The sequence below is a fragment of the Xiphophorus couchianus genome, chromosome 13, assembly GCF_001444195.1.
Source record: "Xiphophorus couchianus chromosome 13, X_couchianus-1.0, whole genome shotgun sequence".
NCBI classification, from domain to species: Eukaryota; Metazoa; Chordata; class Actinopteri; order Cyprinodontiformes; family Poeciliidae; genus Xiphophorus; species Xiphophorus couchianus.
Genome location: NC_040240.1, coordinates 1,406,577 through 1,422,809, shown reverse-complemented (window position 1 = coordinate 1,422,809; position 16,233 = coordinate 1,406,577). Strand labels below are relative to the sequence as shown.

Sequence of the window (16,233 nt, the reverse complement as noted above, 5' to 3'; positions counted from 1 at the left end):
CACCTCATTTCTATAAGCTATGCATCATTTTCCTTCTACATCAACAATATATGGCATGTGTAACCTCTAAAGTCTCAATGAAGCTTGTACCAAATAATAATGATGATATATCAAATATCCTACAACTACTTCCTGTTGTCTTTGTCATTTCCACCAGTAGTAACATCCGGCTGTTGATCACATGACTCGTGTGATGGAAAAAAAATGTTTCCATTGCAGTTTTGCAAAATACATCTATGTCGATACGGCAGAAAAACCACCTCATCCTGACGCTGAAGCTTTTTTTTTTTTTTCCATTTTTTTCTCCGAAGAGTTTTTTGCGGCGCTAGTGGCTCGTATTTTCGTACAGTAGGCAGACAGGAAGGAGGGTGAGGAGAGGGGGGAAGACATGCGGCAAAGGTCGTCGGGACCGGGAGTCGAACCCGCAACGTCCGTGTCGAGGACTAAGGTCTCCAAACGTGGGGCGTGCTAACCCCCTGCGCCACCACAGCACGCCCCAGACGCTGAAGCTTTTGTACAAAATAGGTGAATTTTTTCCAATTAGATTTTCATATCATTGGCGTGTTTCCATCAAGGAGATATATTTTCTTCATTTCAAATTTCGCTATTTTACCATTAATGGAAATGGAGCTACATTCATCCGTCTTCCTGACCCAGTTAAGTGGTTTTATCTACGCGTTATGTTGGCGGTGCCGCCTTACCCTTCTCAGCTGACGTTTTCTGAGGCACCTCTCGGTTCTTGCTGCGAGACAGAATGTTTGGAACGGTCTTTATCCGTTTCGTGTCTGGAGGAGCCGGCGCGCCCGCAGACACGTGAAGGACGGGCTGACGGAGAGGCTGCAGCTGGACGGCAGTGGGGGGGGCCTTCAGGGGGCCAACGTCTCCTGTAGGGACAGCTACACAGAGGACGCCCTCCGCTTTGACGTCATTGGCTGTGTGTTGCCTCCCCTCCTTCTCAGGCTGCTTTTGATTGGTCAGCAGGTGCTGCAGCGTCTCTGTCCCTGCAGCCACAAACACAAGAGATTCAAGGAAACCGCCAAACATGTGATATGTCACATTTATCTGACATGCTTCCATAATAAAGAACATATTTCCAAGCAATTTATGGAGGTTTTTGCTCCCAACATCTAAAATGTTCTGCCTTTAAGAAGGTTTACAAAGTAAATGTGTGGAAATGAAACACATTTACACATGCAGTCAAAACAGCTTCTCCACAAAGGATTTTTCTAATCTGCCTTCTTTTTGTAATTTGCAGGACTAAACGTCCTCTGAACCACATTATCCAGTGAGAGAGCTTACATTAGCAAATACCACACTGATGGCATGACAGACAGGCTGATCCATAAATATTTACACTTCTTCTCCTCCACAGTTTACCCATCCAGAGTTTAAAAGTATCTAGCCATGAGTTGTGGCCGGAAGGCAGCTTCTGGTTCTGTTCTTTACTGGTTTTATAAAAGAACCAGTTTGGTTTTCCAGAACCGTCTCACAGGATCACAGTGAACCGAGACAGTTTGATGACAGAAATCTGATTAAGGACTCCAGCGACCCTGCACACCAAAGCTCTAGTGTGTTTTTACTAATTTGATTAAGCAGATCAAAAACCAAAATCGAGTCAGAAACTTCAAACATTTTGATTGGTGGTCACCAGCTCCTGATGAGAGCGGCTCTTACTCCAAGACCCGGTTCAGAGTTGGATTCAGTTGACCCGGCCCAGAGGTTGCAGCAATGGGAAAAGAAAGAACTGTTGCAAACAATCATGAGCAGAAAGTAAAACAGTTTAACACTGAAACTATCTTGGTGAAGAAAAACAAAAACAAAAGAAACCCTTGACTGGCCCAACTCCCAGGTTCTGTAAATGTCACTCGCTCACAGATTCGCAGAAACTCCTTAAACATTCACAGCTTTTCATTGGACATAAATTACATGTGGTGCCTTATTATTGATATAAATGCTGTTTATATCAAACATAACTTAAGAAATTTGACTTTGTAATTTGATGTCTTGAAATTGGTCCTCTGTCTTTTTAAGAAGCTCCTCCTTTTTCCAACACTTCTCCTTCAGCATGACATCATAACGCGATTCCATTATGTCGCTTACAATCATTGTTAGGAACTTTGCTCTGAGAAGTAGGTCGCATTATGAGCTCAGCTGATGCACAGTTCCCAAAGGTGTTTGCTAATTAATGCTGGCTAGTCTGGAGGAGGGCAGCTCTGTGAGGCAAAAACTTGGAGACTGCAGCTCAGAGGAGGAGCTTTGTGCCTACGTCATGCTTAATTATTTATTTTACATCATATTTAGAATTCTTAATTGGACTTTCTGAACCTTTTGAAAGTTTATTTTACATGTTTGACCAAAGTAATCAACCTGTTGTTTTAGTCAGTTTCAGTTTCTTTACTATTTATTTTCCATTAGCTGTTCTACTCCTAATTGTACTCATAAATAACAAATGAAAGTTGTTTTTCCACATTTGACCAAGCTAGTGAAGCTGTTGTTGTATTTCAGTGTGATGTACTGCTGCAGAGTTAGCACATTAATCAGTAATTCAGTACATTTATGTCTGTGTTTAAAAAAGACAAATGTTTTAAGTCAATTCAGCTGTTCCTCTGTATCGGTACTGGAAGTGAAAAAAGTATATCAGTGGATTCCTAATTAAAATGCAACTGTACAATCAAGCATGTTTGGTGGTCAGGCACTGAGTCTAACTGACTGGAGAGCAGAAAAGTAGTTTGATTTCCCACTTTGGGGGTACAGTGAATTCAGCATGATGCTGAAGTTGTGCAGAGATAAAACTCAATCATTGTTTGTGATTTCCTTGATTCTAATTCATTCTAAAAGGCGCAAGTAAAGTACCGAAAGGTTAGTGTCAGACCTGGTGTGCCGCAGACGTTCTTAGTGTGTGCATCTTGATTATCTTCCTTCTTCAAGCTCTGATTGGACCACAGGCTCTCCGCCTCTGTCAGAAGCTTCTGGACCTCCTGAGGAGCCTAAAACCCACAAATACTCCAAGTTCACTCGGTCCACTTCAAGGTCCACAAAGCAGCTGTCTCATGAGTGCATTTCCAAAAAAATGAGGCAGTATTATGTATTTTCCAGGCACATAGTACAATTTTATAATACAATCAAATTACTACGTGGGGCTGCACAGTTGGTGCAGTTGTTGCCTTGCAGCAAGAAGGTCCTGGGTTCGATTCCCAGGCTGGGATCTTTCTGCATGGAATTTGCATGTTCTCCCTGTGCATGCGTGGGTTCTCTCCGGGTTCTACGGCTTCCTCCCACAGCCCAAAAACATGACAAATTCTCTAAATTCTCCCTAGATGTGAGTGTGTGTGTGCATGGTCGTGTGTCCTGTCTGTTTCTGTGTTGCCCTACGACAGACTGGCGACCTGTCCAGGGTGACCCCGCCTCTCGCCCGGAACGTTAGCTGGAGATAGACACCAGCACCTCCCGACCCCACTAGGGAGACAAGGGTGCCCAGAAAATGCATGGATGGATGGAAATTACTACGTTGAGTTATTATTAAAAATGCAATATACAGTACAGACCAAACGTTTGGACACACCTTTTAATTCACTGAGTTTCCTTTATTTTCATGACTATTGACATTGTAGATTCACACTCAAGGCATCAAAACTATGAATAACACATGTGGAAATATGCACTAAACAAAAAAGTGTAAAACAACTGAAAATAGCCCTTATATTCTAGTTTCTTCAAAGTAGCAACCTTTTGCTGTGATTCCTGCTTTGCACACACTCTGCATTTTCTTGATGAGCTTCCAGAGGTCGTCACCTGAAATGGTTTTCACTTCATAGGTCAACCTGCCCTGTCAGGTTAATAAGTGGGATTTATTGCCTTATAAATAGTTATGAAAATAAAGAAAACCCATTGAATTAGAAGGGTGTGTCCAAACTTTTGGTCTGTACTGTATATCAAATATGATTTAAAAAAGTAGACTTTTGATTTCACATCTTGAAACATGTCTCTTTAAAAGCTGCTCTTTTTGAAGCTTCGCCTTCAGGAAGTCATAACATGATAAGTTCCTCTACTAACCCTTTAGCAAAATTTTTACCAGCATTGCACTGAGAAGTAGCTCCTATAATGAACTCGGCAGATGTGCAGTTCCACCAGGTGTTTGCTAATTGCTGCTGGCTAGTCTGAAGGAGCTGAGTGGGGCAGGACTGCTCTGTGAAGCTTGAAAACTGCAGCTTTGAGGAGGAGCTGTGTCTCAAAGGCGGGGCTAGGTCCACTCAGGCATTTTGCACAACTGAATGGTTGCCATGGAGATTAAAGGATTTCTCAAACATACATGAAAGAATCAAAGCAAAGCTCCAGGTATGTGTTTGATGAGGGCATAACATAACATGACGTAAAAAAAAAGAAAAAAAAAGAGTCAACTTTACATAATACTGCCCCTTTAAGAGAATGTAACAGCTTTGTCACATAGACGCAGGTTAGTTTGGATGAGATCACCTGAAAACTGCCCCCTGTGTTCACTAGACTTTTTCAGACGATGTAAATCATGGAAGTATGAAAAAAAGCAAATATATCAGAAATCTGTAAGAGGCCAGGCAGTTTTTATGGTTCATATGATTCTTCAGGATCTACTGGACCTGCTGGTTTCCCGCGGTTACGGTAATACACACCTGACCAAGCTGCTCAGTTCTTGGAGAGATTGGAGAGTCCACTTCAGCTTCCAAGCTGAAAAACAGAAAATCCCAGATTACACAGGAGGACATGTTTAGATCTCAGAAATGTTACATATCAAGTACTGAGAACCTGCTGAAGACATGAAGCTATCGAGCACCAACTAACCCACTCATTGGGTCAGTTGGTAGCCCAGTGATGTGGGCTAGGCTTCACTTCTTACTCTGAATTAATGGCCATGTCTATCTGCTGCTGAGCCGCTCCACATCCACTGCTCCCCTCCAGGTTTTCCAAACTACCGTTCCAAGCCTCCAGCTCCTCCTGCTGACCAGTTCCCATCTGGCCATCATCTGATGGCAATATATTTCAGAATTAAACAAATTTACACAAAAACGTCAACATTTGCACAGAAACAAAGATGGCGCCCTTTTGGACCAACTTAGACAGTTTATCTGGGGCGTAAAAAAAAAAGTAGATTTGGAGTTTAGTTACTCCTTAAAGATTTATCTTGTTTTTTCTATTTTAAAATGATGTGGACTGATATGATGCAGGTTTGTGGTAAAAGTGCAAATAAAGTGACATTCCGCAATTCTCCTCCAACTTAATCTGACAAACTGGCATCATTTACGAACATGCTAATCAGCTTATTCTAGGAGACGTGTCGGATTGTAGAGACGCAAATCTTTCATTGTCTAGAGATTCGCTTCTGATTTTTATAATCATAATTTGATTCAGAAACAGCATTCAGATTAGAAACAATGTTTGAGTAAGAAACGTTTCTATTCAAACGGTCTGGAGATTCTGTTTAAATCACGTGAGTGTTAGAGGAAAAGACACTGTAAACAAATAAAACATCTAGTTAAAACAATTCTATAAAGTTCCATACTGTATCAAATTCCATCAGTTTATATCTAAACAAAATATAAGTTTGTGTGTAAAATTCTGGCACTTAAATTACCAGTATGAGCTGGCTGACTTTCTCTTAAATAATAAAAAATAAAAAATTAATAAAAAAATTAGAATATAATTTTACAGATAATGAAGCAAGCTAAAATTGATTTTTGAATCCTTTAAGTATTCCCAGGACTTTAAATTGCGATTCTCTGCTGAATTAATTTTTGTCCTGCACCTCTGTCAGATTCCACAGTTCCGTTTAAATGATGTAATCTAGATCAGTCCCAAGGTTGTGTTTAGACTCCGATGAAAAGTGTTTCCACCTGATGTCGGAGCCAGAATGGACAGGAACTCGTCCCGTCTCTGCTCCAGGATGCTTTTCTTCCTCTTCAGGTCTTCCTCACAGCTCCTCAGCTCCTGGATCAGCAGCACAGCCTGCAGTAAAACACCGTGATCATCTTCAGACCAACACACACACCCACACACACACAGAGGAGGTTAGAGAACTTTTTGCACACCTTTTCCAGCAGGGAGGTTCTGGACATGCTGTCATCGGCTGGTAACACTTCCCTCTTCAACTGGAGGAAGAGCTGCTTCATCTGGGCTCGATGCTTTCTGCAACTTGCATTGGATTCGTGGTGCTGCACATAAATACACACACACACACACACACACACACACACACACACACACACACACAACCATAAGCTTCACAGTCTTTAAAAGAAACATGAAATGTATCAAAGTTGCCGCAGATCAAATTTTTCTTGTTTTGTTGCTTTTTTTGGGGGGAAAGCTGGTTTTATCCATCATTTCTATGGTTGCAATTAACAACTATTTTACTAATCAATTATTTTATAGATTATTCTGGCAATTAAATTGGATTAAAAAATAGTAATTATAGACAATATTAAAAAACAAATAAACAATTCAATTCATTTCTTAAATAAGAAAACAAACTAACAAAAATAAACCTGCTTTTAGTTCTGGGTAGAACATATTTACAGAAAAAAGCTTTCTGTATTTTAATTGCAAAACATAGATTTTCTGTTCAATTTTGTTTTTTGAGAAGATGACTTTTTTCTTTACAAGAGTCTATATACTCCATTTAACAATTAATTGATTACTAAATTAGTTTACAATCATTTCAGTTATCAATTCATCGTGATTAATTGCATTCATTGTTTCCTCCACCAACATAAAAAGAGAAAGAAAAAAAAATTACGTTACATACATGAATCATGTTTCCTAACCACAATCTTCAGCAACTGCAGAGGGTCATCTTCCTTTATTTTGCACAAATAAACTAAATTCCAGTATTGTTTACATCTGATAACTGATGCTCTAAAAATAGATGCATCACAGAACCTGCTGGTCTCCCACGGTTACAGCATTACACACCTGAACTTTAATCTGGGTCCTTTGAGAATTTCCGGAGTCCACTTCAATTTCCAAGCTGAAAAACAGAAAATCCCAGATTACACAGGAGGACGCGTTTAGATCTCAGAAATGTTACATATCAAGTACTGAGAACCTGCTGAAGACATGAAGCTATCGAGCACCAACTAATCCACTAGTTACCAGTCTGGTTAGCCCACAGTGACGTGGCTTCACTTCTTACTCTGAATTAATGGTCATCTCTATCTGCTGCTGAGCCGCTCCACATCCACTGTTCCCCTCCAGACTTTCCAAACTACCGCTCCAAGCCTCCTGCTGACCGGTTCCCAGCTGGCCGTCACCTGTCAGCTCACCAGCAGCAGCAGTGCCCTGCCACACCAAGAAACAAGTGAAGCCCAGTCAAGTCAACGGCCATTTTGCAGATTCAGAGCAGCTTGGCATGTTTTTATGTGGCTACACACATTTGTTTGTCACAGGAGGATTCTGCGACCGTGCAAATATTTTGAACGGAACTTCAGGCACGAGTTGCTTTACTAAATGAACTGAATAATGTAATGTATCTGATTCAATGAAAACACTATCTGATAAAGCCATCATGACAAGAAATATATAAAGACCACAGAGAGAAAAATATGTGTCTAGAACTAGGAAAATGTACAGAGGCCCAGAAAGGTAAAAAAAAAAAAAAAAAAAGAAACAAAAAAAACAAGTTGCTTCATGTCTATTTTTAGGTTTGACCAAATTTTATTTTACTTATAATTTTAAAAGACATCCGAAAGTAAAAATTAAAAAAATATATATTTTCAAGTTTAGCATTACTCAAGGCCTCCAAATACGGGTTGCGCTAACCCCGACGCCACCACGGCACGCCCCTGGATCAAACATTTTTATGGAACTTTACTGACAGCATTAGAGTCAACAAGTTAACAGATGAAATAAAACTAATTCAAGGTAGGGGCGTGCTGTGGTGACGCAGGGGGTTAGCACGCCCCACGTTTGGAGGCCTTATTCCTCGACGCGGACGTTGCGGGTTCGACTCCCGGTCCCGACGACCTTTACCGCATGTCTTCCCCCCTCTCCTCACCCTCCTTCCTGTCTGCCTACTGTAGAAAAAATACGAGCCACAAAAATTCTTTGGAGAAAAAAATGGAAAAAAAAAACTAATTCAAGGTAGAAAGTAGAAGCGTTGCGGAGGTGTGACTGTTTGCAGATAACCTGACACTAGTCTTGTGTAAACGTGTCTTACATTAGTGACGGTTTTCCTCTTGGGGCTTTCCTCCTCAGACGAGATGTAGATCAGACCCTGGACCTCCGTCCTGCCAGCTGCAGCCTGACCCGCTGTCACAGAACCAGAGAACACACAGAGCAGCAGGTCAGCTGCTCTGCACACAAACACACACCTGCTACCGACAGACCTGCTAACTGGCTTGTGTTTAGATTATTTAAGCAAAAAAATGTTTGTTTCCATTTATGCAAAAGCACTTAAAACTAAAAAAAATCAAAAATAAATCTTGCTTCACATTTGGACATAAATATTTGGCGATTCGTTCACCGAAGAGTTGATATGAAAAGTCTGCACAGTTTGTATGGACGAAAACAAAAATCATTTCAGAATCTTTTCCTCATATGAAACGTAGAACCTGCAGAACTCAGTGGAAACCAAACTGAAATCATTCAGGAGGAAGAAAGAGATCAACTCTGCTTGACCTCCCATAACCTCTTATGCCTGGGGATGAGTTCAGCCACAGCATCTGATCACTCATTCTCTAAGAGACTGACGTTTGTCTTTGGGTTTTGGAGGTCAGAGGACACACTAAAAGGTGGAAAAAGTTCTGAAATGATTTATGATGCTTCTCATTACTGACATTCGGAAACACTGAGTTCCAAACGGGTTTTAAGGCTTTTTAAGTTGCATGAAAACACCAAAAACTGAGCAACTGAACCAATTTATCAGCTTTGAGACAAATGAAGAACAAAACACTGACTAAGTATTTGTGCCTCCGTTCACTTTGGAATTCTCAGCTGAGATATTTTTTACAAAACTAATTTTGCTGCCAGCCTTATTTGGCTTAAAGCTAAAAGAAAACCAGAAAAAATGTGATTTGTCACAGCAACCTTTTCTGCACAGAAACATTAAAGAGACACCGCTGCCATAAAGGTCCCATTAGATCGCTCAGTTTGATTCAAATGATGTAATGTAGAGTAGTAAAGCTGTTTTTAGACTCTGATTTATGGATAATAAAATGTGTGTTCAGACCTGCTGACGGAGGCAGAACTGACTGGTTTCCATCCCGACTCCTCAGCTGTTTTTTCTTCTTCTCCAGGTCTCCTTTAGAGCGCTTTGCATTCTGCAGAAAAATACATGCTGTGATCGTCACCAGAGCAAAAAATAAATAAATAAAATTCCATCCACAGCCAGCTGGTTTGTGAAAATAAAAAAGAAGAAAGAAAATTACGAAAATAAATACTCCTTTGTTGGTTTGAGACGCGTTTCCTGACAACTGCTTCAACATCTGCAGGGGGTCTTTTCACTCTAAATCTAAATACTGGTATTATTATTATTATTTTTTAATTCACCAATTAGTTTACAGAAAACAAACGTTACTCTGTATTAATGCTAGCTGTGCTAATCCTAATAATTGCAAACATCAGGTCCTAAAGCTGCAGCATGTAACTTTGACAGAAATGTTTTTTCCCATGTTTGTTAGAACTGTCACCATGTTGTGACAGTTTGTGATGAGTCAGCTAATCTGTGAAAAGAAAGCTTGAAATATCACTGTAATAATGTGATTACTGCAGAGCTGTGTAACACCCACTGCTCTCCGTCACAGATGTTCGCCTCTGGTCCTACAATAAATAAATCGACCAATAAATGTCATCAGTCAAATATATTCTCATGCACTATGTCAATTCATTTTTTTGGAGGAAAAAAAAGTAATCTTGTGATATGGCACATTTATGTTATGGTTGGATGAAAGAATTAAGTAGAAAATATAGTTTTTGAAAGTTCTTATTCTTAACACTTAAAAAAAATTATTGTGAAATTACCATCATAAAAAGGAAAACAGTAACAAAACCTTTGATCAGAGCATCACAACCTTTTTTAAACCAGAATCTAAATCTGCTCATCACAGAATGATGTAACTTTTACTGCCCCAGCTGACCAGCTGGATCCTGACTGATTCATCCATCTGGGGGCAAATCTAAATCATATTCACTGAACTAATAAGAACTTCAGGTTGTTTTAATGAGAGAAAAAATAAACTTTCAAAATGAAAACATTGCGTTGGTCTGTAATCACCTGATTCTTCTCGTCCTCGCTGTCAGACTCCCTGAAGTCGGACGAGTCCTCTGTCTCGCTGCTGGACACCAAGTCCACCACTTCGTCCACAAACACGACGTTCAGGTCCATGGCGTCAAAGGCAAACTCCTCTTTAGGGCCGTGACAGTCCGGGGTGGGCTCAGGCAGGGGGGACCGCGACGGAGGTGGAGGCCCCCTGTGAGCGGCCGTCTGGACGGTCAGCAGGGTTTGCGGTGAATCGCCGTGGCGCTCGACTGGACTGTCGTTTTTTTCACACACTACGGGATTCGGGGGAGTGTAGTTCACAGGTTGGCTGGGGCCCTGGAGCCGTATGAGGCCCCGTTCTGATCCCACCATTTGGGTGCGGGGCAGGAAAGGGAGTTGGATAAAGATGGGGTCCTTGACCGGGTGGGTGGGGACGATTCTAAACGTGCAGGTGTTCTGCGGGGACAGAAGAACGGATGGCGGCAGGGGAGGGTTGGAGGAGGAAGACGAAGCTCCCGGGGATGGTGAAGGTAAAACCACAGAGGATGAAGAGGAGAGGTTGGTCAGAGCTGGCCTCTTCACCGTGGCTACAGGAGGCAGCTGGGCGCAGGAAGCAGAACGGCCTGAGGAAGAGGAGGAGCAGGAAGAAGATGGGAAAAACTTTATTGGGCTAAAAAATTATTACTTCACACTGAAATCCATTCCAGAACCATCTCAGTTGCCATGAAGATCAACTATCTTGTTCACATTTCCTTTCATTAACAGCAAAGTGTCCAGGCTGAATCTGGTACGGTTTGGGTTCAGGATGAAAACAACTTCTTATTTACTGAGCCAAATAATAAATGGACTTAACTGGGTCTGATCAGATCTTTATTAATATGATATCCCATAACAATATTGTAAACCATATTTTGACAGTATTCAGCCCCCGTCAGGGTTTCAACACTTACCTCCTCCATGAACAGTTGCTGATGGATTGCCAGGCCTCGGCAGGTTAGAGGTAATCAGCTGGACCAAGGCTCCGTCAGGTTTTCGGTAATACTGGACACCCGCTGATGACCGGACCGGCTTCAGGACCATCCTTTGGCCTGGGAACTGAGTGATCCGGGGCTGGAGCAAATTAACCACCTTAGGGGGATTTGGATTTGGAAGCTGAATCAGCAGCGGCTGGGGGTCCGTAGGTGTCGTCGAGTTCTGAGGTGGGTTTGATGGTCCAACAACCAAGTTTTGTGCCTCAGAGTCTAGATGTACATGAAACAACAGACGGCTGATTAAAGATTTGGAAAAGACAACAAGGTTATTTTCTCAGTATGTGGGCTATGTGTCGACTGGAGACCCTCCTGCTCCCCAGAGAGATTTCTGTATTTTTAAAACTTTTAAAAATAAGTTTAAAAAAAAAAAAAAACTTTTATTTTTTTAAAGTTTAATATTCTTATATTTGTTACTTGTTCATTTTAGCATCTGTAACTTTTAGGGCCCTACATGAAAAAGCTCCTCTCCATTTTACTGAATTGTTAAAAGTCCATGGTCTAACTGGGTTTAGGTGGTCTGACCTCTGCTCTGTCCTCACTGCTGGACCTCCTCTATGGAACAGGTTTCCTCTGATTTCACATTGTTGAAGCTGAAGACATTCAAGGAAGCGTTTTCTTAAGATCCTAACAAATATTGACTTATTTGGTTTTTAAAACTTGTACCATTAGATTTGCTCCTTGTCTTTTTACATAACGCTTTAATTCAATAATGTTTATTGTCTCCATTAGAAATATATAAAGTGAGAATGTTTTTAAAACTGTCACACTTCCTTCACATATTTATTTAATAAGCAGTTTTGAATGTATTCAACAGAAAATGCACGTCTTATTTCAGATTGGAAAAGCTAAACCATTTATTTCAATTTATAAATGATAATATGTGCATTTCAAAACACAATAACCCAATTTTTTTCTATGTAAGAAATTAAGACTAAAAAAATTTATTTCCTTAAAGATGTGAGGGGTATTTTTAAGCATCTCTTTATGACTTATTGTATTTGAATAAAGCTAAAATGACTACAGATGTCTTAAATACCACTAAAACTTGCATTTTAGTCAAAACACTGATTAAAACTAAAGTAAAGGTAAAGTTAAACATAACGCTGCAACTCATTGCATACACAAACAACCTATTGAAAGAGTAGAGCACATTGATTTAAAGTTAATAGTTGTTGTAAAAATAATCCAACACCAGCATCTTATTCTACACCGAGTGATGTTGACCCTACTGAGCTGAGCTGCACTAATATAATACCCTATAATGATATTTTAACAGAATTCAACAAATCCTCGTCATGTTTCAACACTCACTTCCTCCATGAACAGTTGCTGATGGATTACCAGGCCTCAGCTGGCTGGTGGGAATCAGCTGGACCAAAGCTCCGTCGGGTTTTCGGTAATACTGGACACCCGGTGGTGACCGCACTGGCTTCAGGACCATCCTTTGGCCTGGGAACTGAGTGATCCGGGGCAGGAGCAAAGGAGCAGCCACATTAGGAGGATTTGGAACCTGAATCGGCAGTGGCTGAGGAGGGGTCGAGTTCTGAGGTGGGTCTGGAGGTCCAACAACCAAGTTCTGTGGCTCAGAGTCTAGACGTACATGATATAACAGACGGTTGATTCAAAGGTTTAGAAAACACACCGCAGTTCTTAGAAATCCATGTTTAAGAAATGTTTATAAATGGATTTTGTTAGTGAAAACTTTTTAATAACCTGACCGTTTTATTGTGCTTAAGACCAAAACTGAATGGGAAAGAGTTCGGAGTGAAGATGCAACAGTATTAACACTTCTTGATGTAATTTCTGTTGGTAACTTTTTCACAGTTGGAATATTATTTAATACATTAATATTGTAACTATTATTAGTAATATACTGTAAGTAGTAGTAATAGCACTATTCATAATTTCATCATCCAATTATGCTTATTTGCAGTGCAGTGGCTGGTGGCTGACATAGATATATGTGCTTACCTGCAGAAGGGGTGGGAAGAGGAGTGGGAAGAGTGGGCTGAGTGGCTGGTGGCTGTGACTGGACCACAGCTGGGGCAACAGTGGGGGCTGCAGGAGCAGGTGGGACACAATAAGCTGAAGAGGTGACGTGGGGCAAACTCTGAAGATTGCAAGACGGCTCGGACGATGAAGAAGACTGTCGCGGCTTCGTAGACCCCACTCTGCCTGTTAGATAAGCTGCCAGACGATTGGCTGGATGAAGCGCCCCCATCCTGCCCAACTTGATCTTTGCTAAAGGGTATTGCTTCCCATTGACCTGCAGGAGCACAGAAAACAAGAGAATACAAAGGCTGCACTAGAAATCTGCTTCTACACCAGCAGAAAGAGAGAAATCATTCAGTGTCGTCTGTGCTAAGATGGACCACAGACTGATATAAACAGCAATGTGACAAGATTCCATTGCATGATAGAACAACCAAAGGTTTCCGACAGACATCATTCTTCAGATCAACCTTGGACACATTGCGACTGTTTTTGTTAATATAGTGTGAGTTAGCTAGAAAAGATGAAGCTATGAAGTGAAGTCATTACAAGACTTATTAGAAAACTATGTTGTAGGGTAACCAGAACCAGGGATGTCACTGAGTATAAAGGCAGGAGAAACAAAGTGATGACCTTTTACCTGTATCACATCTGCTGATCCTCCTGGCTTTTTCTTATTGGCTGAGAGAAAGCCAGAAGGTGATACTCCCACCAGTAAAGGGAAAGGCAGAGACATGCCAGTCCTCCTCTTCTTATCTGAATTTAACCCTTCTGTGCTTCTTTTCAGCTCATGTCTAGCCTTATAACGTCTGAAGCCTTCTCCATCCTTCTCCATATAATCTTCCCTTTCTTCTTTCTGGCAGTCATCTATAGACTCCGCCTTCTTTTGGAAGTCCTTTGTAGACCCCACCTCTTTTTGGAACCCCTTTATTGACTCCACCTCGTTTAGAGGGTTCTTCGTAGGAGTCAACTCCTTCTGAAAGTCTTCCGTAGCCTCCACTTCCACCTTTAACTTGTTCTGCCAGTTCTTAATAAGCTCCTTCTTCTCCATCACCTCTTTCTGGCATTGCTCCAAAGGATCCATTTCCACCTTTAACTTCTTCTGCCAGTCTACCGTGGGCTTGTCCTTCACCATCACCTCCATCTGGCAGTCCTCCATGAGCTCTTCCTCCTCCTCCTTCATCACTTCCTTCTGCCATTTTGCCATGGGCTCCTCCTCCATCACCTCCTTCTGCCAGTCTTCTACAGACTCTATGGACACAGAGTCTGTGGAAGACTGATTCATCACATTCTTCGAGCTTTTAGGAGGCTTCTTATTTTTTGAAATCAAATCAGAGCGGTTGTCCTAAAAGACAAAACATGTTGGGTAAGGTCCAGGACACAATATAACAAGGAAATCAAATGATTCCCTGTTTAACTAAAACTACAATGGAAAAAAAGGGCGCATCACATGTCACCAGCAATCACTACAAAATGGAAGAACAGTCACTTCTGAGCGGCAAACAGTTTGAAGCTACAAACGGGAAAATTCAGAGTTTCTCTTAATATGACAATACAACCCTTTTCCATCTCTGCATGGATGTTGAAGAGTCCTGGAAGTGCCTAAGATGGCTGGGAATATCGACGATGATGTTAATGATTACAACGTATTTTAATATTTGGAAATTAATTTTTGTATTATACCCGCATGGGAAAAACAGAGTCTACCAAACGATTCAGTGGGATCTCCCAACACAAGCCACTCAATCAGGCCTGAGCAAAGCTTTTCAATAAGGCTCAGGTTTGGACTTAAACTGGGTCATTGTATTGCCAGTTTGGGATCACTGACCAGTCGTTGACTCGGTTTGGACAAGGACTGCTGAACAGATGGCTTCATGTTTGACTCTAAAATACCTTGGTTTACAGAGAAGTTTATGGTCGATTTAATGACTGTAAGGTGCCATGGTTTTGTGATGCCAAACAAGCCCACATCAAGTTTAATGGTTTTTGAAAAGTGCAAAAAATTTGCTGTATTATCAGGATTGCTATTTCTACGATCTTGTTCAAGTTGACATATAAGATTCTGTTGCTTTCAAATAGCACTCCAGATGTGGACCAACATTTAACTCGTTCTTCACCTGTCTGTGTTGAGCTGCTGGTTTGATGCCTCGTTTCCTTCCAGGAGTCACTGGTTTTTTGGCTGGTACCTTTTTCCTGTCCAGAATGGGTGTGGAGATCTGGACCTTATACTCGATGCACCTGTTTCCGCTAGTTTCATCCACTGTCTCGTCGATCGGAGTGATGAGGTAGTTTTTGATCCAGAAAGGTCTGTCCAGTTGATCCTGAGCCATCGCCTCACACAGCTTCTTCAACACGTAGCTGCGGTCGCTGTCGTTCACCCACTTGCAGTCGGCCAGGATCATGAGGCGTTTCGATGGTTTAGAACGGAGTGTTTCTGAAGAACTCGGAGGGCTAGCGCTGGGTGATTCGCCTGCATCTGCTGCTGAAGAACGAGAAAAGCTCTCCATTACGCTCAGGACATGAATCTGAAAATACAACTAGCACTAAAAGCTGATGGGAAAACATCCACCATGATGGGTTGGTCATGAGCTTACCAGAAGGAGGTCTGGGTGTGGTAACATTAGTCTGTGTAGGGGTTTGTTCTCCATGTTTGTGGACTTTCAGTCCTGCATCTTTATTCCTGGATGACATCAGATTTTTGGATTCTTCCTCCTGTTGGGTAAATATTGGACTACAAGTCATATGGTCCAGGAATGGGTCAAGAGCAATTCAGATATGGATCTGCCTTTTTGGTGCAAATGGTTAGTCATGTCCTTACAGAATGCTGTTGTATAAAAACAATTCCAAAACAGATACTTGTCATGTTCTTCACTCCTGATGTGGTGCAGAAAATTAGGTTTAGTCTCTACTCACAATGCATTGCTGTAGAATGACACTAAATAGGGTAAAATCTACTGATGTCCTGAGTCTTTTCTGACCAAAGTC

General features: G+C 41.3%; 1 protein-coding gene across 5 annotated transcripts in view; it reads right to left on the bottom strand.

Annotated features, from left to right (window-relative positions):
- The window catches only part of mgaa (MAX dimerization protein MGA a), a 41,022-nt gene that overhangs the window by 1,935 nt on the left and 22,854 nt on the right, over nt 1-16,233 (bottom strand). For 2 of the 5 annotated variants that reach the window (XM_028036491.1, XM_028036492.1), the window contains exons 12-28: nt 15,843-15,960; nt 15,366-15,730; nt 13,889-14,593; nt 13,228-13,522; nt 12,568-12,846; nt 11,176-11,466; nt 10,241-10,848; nt 9,197-9,287; nt 8,186-8,277; nt 7,163-7,308; nt 6,943-6,997; nt 6,060-6,182; nt 5,865-5,976; nt 4,871-4,997; nt 4,647-4,701; nt 2,873-2,987; nt 702-1,001 (exon numbers count right to left, since the gene is read on the bottom strand). In XM_028036491.1, coding sequence (XP_027892292.1) covers nt 702-1,001; nt 2,873-2,987; nt 4,647-4,701; nt 4,871-4,997; nt 5,865-5,976; nt 6,060-6,182; nt 6,943-6,997; nt 7,163-7,308; nt 8,186-8,277; nt 9,197-9,287; nt 10,241-10,848; nt 11,176-11,466; nt 12,568-12,846; nt 13,228-13,522; nt 13,889-14,593; nt 15,366-15,730; nt 15,843-15,960 — 3,877 coding nt within the window. Of the gene's footprint in view, nt 1-701; nt 1,002-2,872; nt 2,988-4,646; nt 4,702-4,870; nt 4,998-5,864; nt 5,977-6,059; nt 6,183-6,942; nt 6,998-7,111; nt 7,309-8,185; nt 8,278-9,196; nt 9,288-10,240; nt 10,849-11,175; nt 11,467-12,567; nt 12,847-13,227; nt 13,523-13,888; nt 14,594-15,365; nt 15,731-15,842; nt 15,961-16,233 lie in introns of those variants that run through there. The other 3 variants (XM_028036493.1, XM_028036494.1, XM_028036495.1) reach the window with 3 other exon arrangements.